The sequence below is a fragment of the Centrocercus urophasianus genome, unplaced genomic scaffold, assembly GCF_019232065.1.
Source record: "Centrocercus urophasianus isolate 14NV4802_14NV808 unplaced genomic scaffold, USGS_Curo_1.0 seq_31, whole genome shotgun sequence".
NCBI lineage: Eukaryota > Metazoa > Chordata > Aves > Galliformes > Phasianidae > Centrocercus > Centrocercus urophasianus.
The window spans coordinates 4,317,250-4,325,896 of NW_024884878.1; the positions used below are offsets into that span (position 1 = coordinate 4,317,250).

An 8,647-nucleotide genomic window follows, 5' to 3' on the forward strand; every position below is an offset into this window, starting at 1 on the left:
TCTGTCAGCTTGGTGCCTTGACCACTGTCTTGGGGAAGCTGTTCCAGTACCTGGCATCCTCCTGATATCCAAACAGACCTTTCCCTGACACAGCTCTGAGCCATTCCCTCAAGTCCTGTTGCTGGCACCAGAAAGCAGCTTCCCATGAAGAGCCGTAAGCTGCCATGAGGCCTCCCCTCAGGCTCCTCTGCCCCGAGTTTAACAAATTGAGGAGCCACAGCCTCTCCTCACACCTCTAGTCCTCTAAACCCAACACCATCTTTGCAGTTTCTCTCTGGACACTCTCTAAAACTTTCACATCCTTTTTGTACTGCGGCACCAAAACTTGACACAGTACTCAAGGTGAGTGCAGGCACTGAAGACACTAGTGCAGGATAGAGTGGGACAGTTCTTACCATCACCCGAATGGCAGTCTCTGGATATAGTTGGCCTTCCTGGCTTCCTGGGCACAGTGCTGACTTGTGTACAGCCTGCTATGATCAGGACCCCATATGTTCTTCAGACACTTTCCAGTGTCTCATCCCCTCCATCCGTATATACACATACAGTCTTTATAGCTAGGGTTGCATCTTTCCAAGTACAGAAACTGGCACTTGCTCTTATTAAACTTCACGCAGTTGGTGATACCCTTATTTGTCTAAATTTCTCTGCAAGGCCTCTCTGTCCTTGACAGAGTCAACAGCTCCTCCCAAGTCAGTATCACCAGCAAACTTGCTCCAAACACCTTCTAGTCCTACATCTAATCCATTTATGAAGACGTTAAAGCGAACTCACCCTAAAATGGAGGCTGGGGATCCCCACTACTGACCAGGCACCAGATTGATGCAACCCCATTTACTATAACCATTCTACAGTATTATGCTTTTCGTTTATCCCTCCTGAAAAATTCTGAAAGTCTGAGTAACAAGTAACGATACCCCAGTTAACTTTATTTTTTTTTTTCTTTTCACATACCCCTGTTCCTATCCTGGCTGCTGATGGAACCCTTGCTGCAGAGGACGGCCTTGCTGGCAGCCCTACTCCTGCTCTCGAAGGAGGACGGCCTATGGGAGTTCTGTGGCCGCTCGCCATGCCTGTTTCCTTTTGAACTTCTCCCTGGAAAGAAGGATAAGCAACAGTCTTTTCACAACGACCACAGAACAACTCGCTTAAATTTCATTCAACTTTTTTTACATTTCCTCCGAATCCCCCAAAGCAGCTGCCCTTTCGGAAGCGGGGCACAAAGCAAGACCGTGCTCAGAGCGGACCGAGTGGGCACAGACCTGTTCCCACACTGCGGAAGCCCCCTCTCCTCCGCCCCGCGCAGCTACGACGCCTCCTCAGGCCACGGCGGCGGTATCTCAGCAACGGCTCGGCTGCGGCGCTCCGTTATCGCGATACCTAGAAACCTCATTCCCAACACCCGCTGTCAGCAGGGACTACATATCCCAGAGTGCATCGCGGCGGCGGAACTGCTGCTCTGTCTCTCTGCGGCGCGGTGCCTGCTGGGACTTGTAGTTCAGCTCCTCCCGCCGGCGTGTCTGGCGGCATTTCTTCCGGCGCGGTGCAAGGCAGCTTCCGGCAGTAGAGGCGGCGGCGGTTGGGACGGGTGCCGTGTCAGAACGGTCCCACCTTTCGTTATGGCGGGCGACGGCGGCGCCTACCGGCTTCGCTGCTCCCTGCTGGGCCACGAACAAGACGTGCGGGGCATAACGCGAAGTTTCTTCCCCGAGGGCGGCTTCGTGTCCGTATCTCGGGACCGGACTGCCAGGCTCTGGACGCCCGACGGGTGAGTGCTGGAGCGCTCCGCGGCCTGGCGGCCCTTGGCTGGACCGGGGGGTACAACGGGCGCGCACGGCTGGCTGAAGGATCGCTATGGGGAGAGGCGGCACTGCGGGCTGCTGCTGTTGTTGTTCTCAGGGTTATATCGGTGGTGGCTTCTGCGAACGTGGGAGGCTTTATCCGGCTGATGTTCAAACTGCTTTCTCCTCTCAGTCAGTGTAGAAGTAATCTTAGAAACGTCTCGGTTTTAACAGCGAAGCAGTGTACTTTGAACGTTTTTGAAGGATGTTTGTTTATTCTCCTTGGGCAGACAACACTGTGAGGCTGTCTTGAATGCTGTTCCTGGTTTCTGGGCTCCTCATTTCAAGGAAGGTGGAATTTTCTGGAGGGAGTCCAGCAAAGAGCCACTGGGATGATTTGGGGCCTGGAGGAAAGCCCTTCCTCTTACAGGGAAAGGCTGAGAAACCTTCGACTGCATGGCCTGGAGATTAGGGTGGATCTCATCCCTGTTTGTAAATATCTAAAGTGCAGGAATTGAATGGGTGGGGCCGGGTTCTTTTGGAGATGCCAAGCAGCAGGACAAGGGATAACAGGCACAAACTGGAACACAGCAAATTCTATGCAAATGTGAGGAAAAAGTTCTTTACTTTGAGGAGGACTGAGCAATGGAGCAAACTGCCCAGAGAGGTTGTGAAGTCTGCTTTGTCTGGAGTTGAAGTCGGGACCCATCTGGGTACTTTCCTGGGCAACCTAGCATAGGGAGCTTCCTTTACTGGTGAGGTTGGACTGGATGATCTACAGAAGTCCCTTTCCAGCCCCTACTACGATTGTGATTCTGCGTTGCTGCAAGGTATTTTCCTCAGGGAACAGGTCCTGCAAAGCAGTGTGAGATGATGATGAACGTGCTGGAGGCAGCAATGAGACCTGCTCAGCTGCTTCTGCTTTCAGTTCTGAGAGTACTATGTTCTGAAGTTATTTTCCAGTGGCTTTCTGTGAAGCAGAGATAGTTGACAGATTTGTGTCAGTGCTCACGTGTGTTTCAGTTGGTGTCTGTAGCCCTGCAGTTGAGATGGAGGACATCTAATTGCACTATGTGTGGTTTGTTGGGTCTCTTATCATTTCAAGAAGAAATTCCAAAATTGCGTAGAAATTTATTGCAAGAAAAGAAGTTTCATTCTGACCTCTGATGTCAAAGGGTTGCTAGAAGGAGGTAAGGGATGATTTACTCAGTAGCATTCTTTTTCTTTTGAGGTTGTGTTATAATGAAAAATCAAGGGTACTGGTTGAATTGGATGTAATGCTTATATGTTCCAAGGAACAGATTTTTCAGTCAGCAAGCTTTCTTCATTTATTTAGCCTTTTATTTTGGGTTATACTGGAGTAGATAATTGAGATTTTACACAGGAGACTGTTTCACAAAGGCAAACTGCAATTAATTCTGATCAAATTCGTATTAAATTCCTTCCAGTACCTAAAAGGGAAAGGCTGGAGGGAGTGACTATTCAGCAGGAAATGTATTGGTAGGGCAGGGAGTAGTAGCTTTTAACTAAAAGAAAAAATATGTGGATGGCTTTAAATGTTGCTTTCTGGGTCGGAATGCTGGAGTATAGTTTTCCTCAAAGTTTTTCATCCACAGTAAGCACACTGCAAAGGTTGTTAGTAAGTCTAGAGCTGTTGTAACTCAGCACCTCAGGTAAGTGCTATTTCTATTTTGACACTGGACTGATTATCGTATATGTTTAGTCTTAACAGGGGATTTACTGAAATGCACTGTATGCGTGGCCACTCAAATTTTGTATCTTGTGTGTGCATCATACCTCCAAGTGACCTCTATCCTCGTGGGCTGATTGCAACTGGTGGCAATGATCATAATATTTGCATTTTCACAGTAGACAACACAGCTCCTCTTTACGTCCTTAAGAGTCATAAGAATACAGGTATGTACTTCTTTTTTTTTTTTTTTTTTGAATTTGTTACTCAACAAGAAGTTAATGTGATTTATTAGGAAATTGAGTTGAAGTTGTAAAACTCAATTTTGATTTCTTTGATATTTACTATGTGAGCTGTTTGATTATGGCCTCTACAAACAGCATTCTGTAATCTCAATTCACGTAAAGGCAGTTTGATGTAAGGACTTGCAAAATTTATGCTGATTGATATTTGAACACTTGATCACAGGGCAATTTACAGAATATATCCTTTTTATTAAGTTACATTTTTTTAAGAAGCAGTTAATTTAATCCTCTGTGTATTGTGTTAAGCTTAGTTTTGGTGTCTGAGTTCATAGAAGTACAATGAAGCTTCCTGGGATAAACAAACTTGCAGTGCTCATTTTATTTCCTAAGGGGACTGCAGTATTTACTGGTGCTTTAAAAATCTGCTGAATTCTAAAATGTCACTGCAGAAATTTCACCTCTAGATAAATCAGTGCAACATGTGACATAAAAACAATATTATATACCCTTTTTAAACCATGAAATGAAAGATTCAGCAATCCTTATGTTGGAATGCAAAGGTGGGTTTTTTTGCTTGTTTTTTGTTTGTTTGCTTTCATGTTGTGATGTACTATTTCATTATGGAATTCCAGAAGTAAACATTGCAAATCTTGGATGTTCAGGATCTCTTGAGGTCTCTAAGGGTTCTGGAGATCAGTTTGAAAACAACCTCAACTGCTACACAACACCAAAAATTTATATATTTACATTATAAACGACTTGACTTGCCATGATAAATTAAATAATGTCATTGTGTAGGAAGGTGTGGAATGCCTTACATATTTCATGTGAAATCCGGGCTCGATGAGTAGATAAAAGAACAGTATATTCCCTTCATGTCTATAAAAAGACATGCTGTTATACGAAGCAAGTTGGATTTCCCTACAGAAAGTATTTTTTATAGCAATTTTTATAGTAATGCAAAACATAGTTTTTTTCTTTTTAAATGTAAAGTCATATTAATTATGACTTTAAATCTGTTTCAGAAGTGGGGAAAAACTGAGACGTGACTAACAATAGACGTGAGCAGAATCCTATCTAGTTCTGACTGCTGTGTGAAACATAAGGCCCTACTTTCTTTAATGTATTCTCAGATGGATAACATATTCTGATTTAGCTCTTTTTGTATACTTTGAGTAACCCTTGTTGCTGCTGTGCCTCTTGAGTTTTATAGCTGTGCATTACTGGAACATTTGCAGTTTATATTCTTGTTAAATAACTTATCGTATGTCAGTATAATTTCTTGGTGGTAGTATTTTGTCTTCCAAGAAGATGAGCTAAGTATTTTTGGTATGAAAACTTGTTTTGTGAGATAAGCTAATAATGTTGGTGAAATCTTGTTTCCCTCTGTAATCGTAAAACTAAATTTTTGTGTTAATTCTGTTTCTTGACCAATTATCTGTGCTGTTGGTGAACATATTCTGACTTGAGATCAAATACTAAACTTAAAATGTAGATATATAAATGACAAAAAGGAGTGAACATCTAAAATGAGATTTGTAAGCAGTGCCTTTCTACGTGGCCATCAACTCCATTTCTGCTTAATTTTTCTCCAAGCTCCTCAATGATACCTATTCTGCTAATGCCAAATTTATCTCCTTAAATAATTTAAAAGTACTGGCATAAGATTTGTGACAATGCAGGTAATGCTGTTGTTAATCTGAAAATACATTTCAGTTTGCAGCCTTTCTTCTGGGAAATTTGGCACGCTATTAAGTGGATCATGGGATACAACTGCCAAAGTCTGGTTGAATGACAGATGTATGATGACATTACAGGTATGAAGTTACTCTGCATGAATATAAAATAGGTACTGAATTTCACTTTAACAAGTTTAACAGTGTTGTGGGGTTGTTTTTGTTTTTTCAGGGTCACACAGCTGCAATATGGGCAGTAAAAATACTGCCTGAACAGGGATTAATGTTGACGGGTTCAGCTGACAAAACTATTAAACTGTGGAAGGCAGGCAGATGTGAAAGAACTTTTACTGGTAAATATTGCTGCAGGTGGTAATTTAATCAAGGTCATGCGCTTTATTAAAAACAGGAAAAATATAATCAGAAACCACTAAGACTTCTGTAAATTAAACGATTTTTAGGCAGGATTTTAACAATCTCTTGAGTTGTATACTCAGAAATCCCATTGCTTTTAAAAGACTCAAATTTCTTTCAGTGCTTCTATAATGAAAATTGGTTGCCAGGATACAGATGTGAGTTAAATAGAAATAGTGTACTGCTGGTAATTGAAAAAGATTTCTTTCTTCTATGCAGGACATGAAGATTGTGTAAGAGGTTTAGCTATTCTCAGTGAAATGGAATTCCTTTCGTGCTCTAATGATGCTACTGTTCGAAGATGGCATATCTCTGGCGAGTGTCTGCATGTATATTATGGACATACAAACTATATATACAGCGTATCTGCCTTCCCTCACTGTGAAGGTAAGTTTATCTTCTGTGACTATTAGCCAGCACAATTCCAAAATGAAAGGGCAAAGTAGGCAGTCTGTAGCTTTATGAAACTGCCATAACCGAAAAACTCAGTATTGAATTTGTTTGTACATTTTTCAATTTTTTTTAATTTTAAATTCCAAACCATGTCTTCTGCAGATTTGATCTAATAGCAAATTAGATGAAAGTTCATAGGCAGGAGACTTTGATAAAGCGATACACAAAATTACAATCCAGATAGCAGTACTGAAATACAAATGGCTGTGGAGTCACTTAAATAGTATGCATGGCTTAGCAGTTTGAGGTTACATACATTTCAGTGAATAAGGAATTAATAGAAATGTCAGGAAAGGGTTGTGGTCCATGGCTCAATGTCAAGGAAGAGGCTGGGAGTGAGTGGTGAGTGGTCCATCTTGGAACCAGTACTCTTCAGTTTCTCTGTCAGTGACACAGATGATGGGATCGACTGCACCCTCGGCAAGTTTACTGATGATAGCGAGCTGAATGTTCCAGTTGACATAGCAGAAGGAGCAGATACTGCCAGAGGGACCTTGATAAACTCACGTGAAACTAATGAGATTCACATAAGCAGACTGCAAGGTTTTGCACTCGATAATCTTAGCTATGTATACGAGATGGGAGAAGAATTTCTTGAGTGGTTTTGCTGAGAAAGACTTAAGTGTTCTGGTGGACAAAAAAACAAGAGCTAACAGTGTGCAGGCCAACAGTATCCTAGGCTGCATCAGAAGAGGGGTGGCCAGCAGGGCAGGATGGAGATTGTCACACTGTAGTCTGACCTATGTGACCCCATTTGAAGTATTGCACCCAGGTCTGGTATCCTCAACACAGGAAAGATGTTGAGCTTGTGGAGAGGGTCCAGAGGAGGGCCATGAAGATGACCCAAGTGCTAGAGCACCTCTCCTGTGAAGACAAGCTGACAGAGCTGTGCTTGTTCAAGCTGGAGAAGAGAAGGCTGTGGGGAGACCTCATTGAGGCCTGCCAGTATTTAAAAAGAGCTTATAAATGGGAGGAAAACAAACTTTTTACATGAGTGGTTAGTGACAGGACAAGGGGGAATGGTTTTAAACTAAAGGAGGGGAGATTTTCACTGAGAGGATGGTGAGGTGCTGGCACAGGCTACACAGAGAGGTTCTGGATACCTCATTCCTGTAGCTTTTCAAGGCCAGGTTGGATGGGGCCCTGAGCAATCTGATCTGGTACTTGATGTAATGGTTGGCACCCCTGCAGCAAGTGGTTTTGAACTTGATCCTCAATGTTCTCCAATCAAGCCATTCTGTGATTTCAAAGTATCTTAGAAATAGTTTAGATCAACGATTTTATGCATGCGCTGTATGCATGTTTTAAGATTGAGAAGTTTGGAAGTTCAGAACTAACTATGGCAGACAGTTGAAAAATAAATTCAGTCAGTGAACTTTGTTTGCTGTATGAAGTATTTGTTCATCAGATAAAGTGGCTGTGTATCTCAAATCTCTTCTGCACCAAAACTCTTCATAAGAGGACATGCTTGCAGTTAGATTTTGGTTTTTGAGCAGGCTTTATGCATGTTTACTGAAATAGCAGCCTGACCTTGAAAAAACTTGATAGTTATAACAACAGTCATGCTCTGGAAACTCTAAAACAAAGCAGTTATAATTTCAAGTTCTTTGTTTAAACTCTTGGAAGGAGAAAGCAATCTTGAGTTGCAAACAACTGTTTTTTCCCTGTCTGGCTGCTCAGCCTGCAAGTTATTCTCTTTTTTTTTTGACCAGACAACTATCTAGTGACTTTTGATGTTTTAATTCTTAGATAACGAGTTGTAGGGAGGCACCTACTAACATAGTATGCTAAAAATCAGCTTTAAAAACTTTTGTGTTTTTTCTTTTCAGATTTTGTAACTACTGGAGAAGATAGATCTCTTAGAATCTGGAAGCAAGGGGAATGCATTCAAACAATCAGACTCCCAGCTCAGTCTGTGTGGTGCTGCTGTGTGTTAGACAATGATGACATTGTAGTTGGTGCAAGGTATCCACGTCTTATTCTCAGTGTATTTCCAGACTTAGATCTGAAAAACCCCAGGTGAAATGGTGTGCATTCCTCTGATTATCATTTCCCGCTATATTTAAAAATACAGCTGTGAAGATGCATGTGGAAATTAAATTTGTGTGCTGTGTTCCAGCCAAAAGGTTGATATGATATAAAGGTTGATATTTTGCATATCAATGCAAAATATCAGAGGTAAAAAGAATTCTTTGGGAATGTGGTAATACTGAGACTATACTGTGTGAATAGCACATTTGATAGGCATATCCTACCTTGGCTTGTACTGTGGAGTTTCAAGGTAACTTTTGTAAGTCCTGTAGACCTTTTTTTAGAGTAAGAGCAAACTAATTAAAAAAAAAAAAAAAAAAAAAAAGGGGGGGGGAGGGGGGGGGGCAGGGGAAAAAT

At 42.0% G+C, this 8,647-nt stretch overlaps 2 protein-coding genes across 2 annotated transcripts in view; one reads left to right on the forward strand and one right to left on the reverse strand.

Annotated features, from left to right (window-relative positions):
• The window catches only part of IFT74 (intraflagellar transport 74), a 32,022-nt gene extending 30,644 nt beyond the window's left edge, over window positions 1–1,378 (reverse strand). The window contains exons 1-2 of the mRNA XM_042829471.1: window positions 1,263–1,378; window positions 955–1,095 (exon numbers count right to left, since the gene is read on the reverse strand). Coding sequence (XP_042685405.1) covers window positions 955–1,071 — 117 coding nt within the window. The 5' untranslated portion in view covers window positions 1,072–1,095; window positions 1,263–1,378. The remainder of the gene's footprint in view (window positions 1–954; window positions 1,096–1,262) is intronic.
• Window positions 1,379–1,554: 176 nt separating this feature from the next.
• PLAA (phospholipase A2 activating protein) overlaps window positions 1,555–8,647 on the forward strand; it is a 17,862-nt gene continuing 10,769 nt past the window's right edge. Inside the window, exons 1-6 of the mRNA XM_042829549.1 lie at window positions 1,555–1,768; window positions 3,505–3,698; window positions 5,433–5,533; window positions 5,625–5,745; window positions 6,026–6,193; window positions 8,089–8,224. Of these exons, the coding sequence (XP_042685483.1) occupies window positions 1,620–1,768; window positions 3,505–3,698; window positions 5,433–5,533; window positions 5,625–5,745; window positions 6,026–6,193; window positions 8,089–8,224 (869 nt within the window). The 5' untranslated portion in view covers window positions 1,555–1,619. The remainder of the gene's footprint in view (window positions 1,769–3,504; window positions 3,699–5,432; window positions 5,534–5,624; window positions 5,746–6,025; window positions 6,194–8,088; window positions 8,225–8,647) is intronic.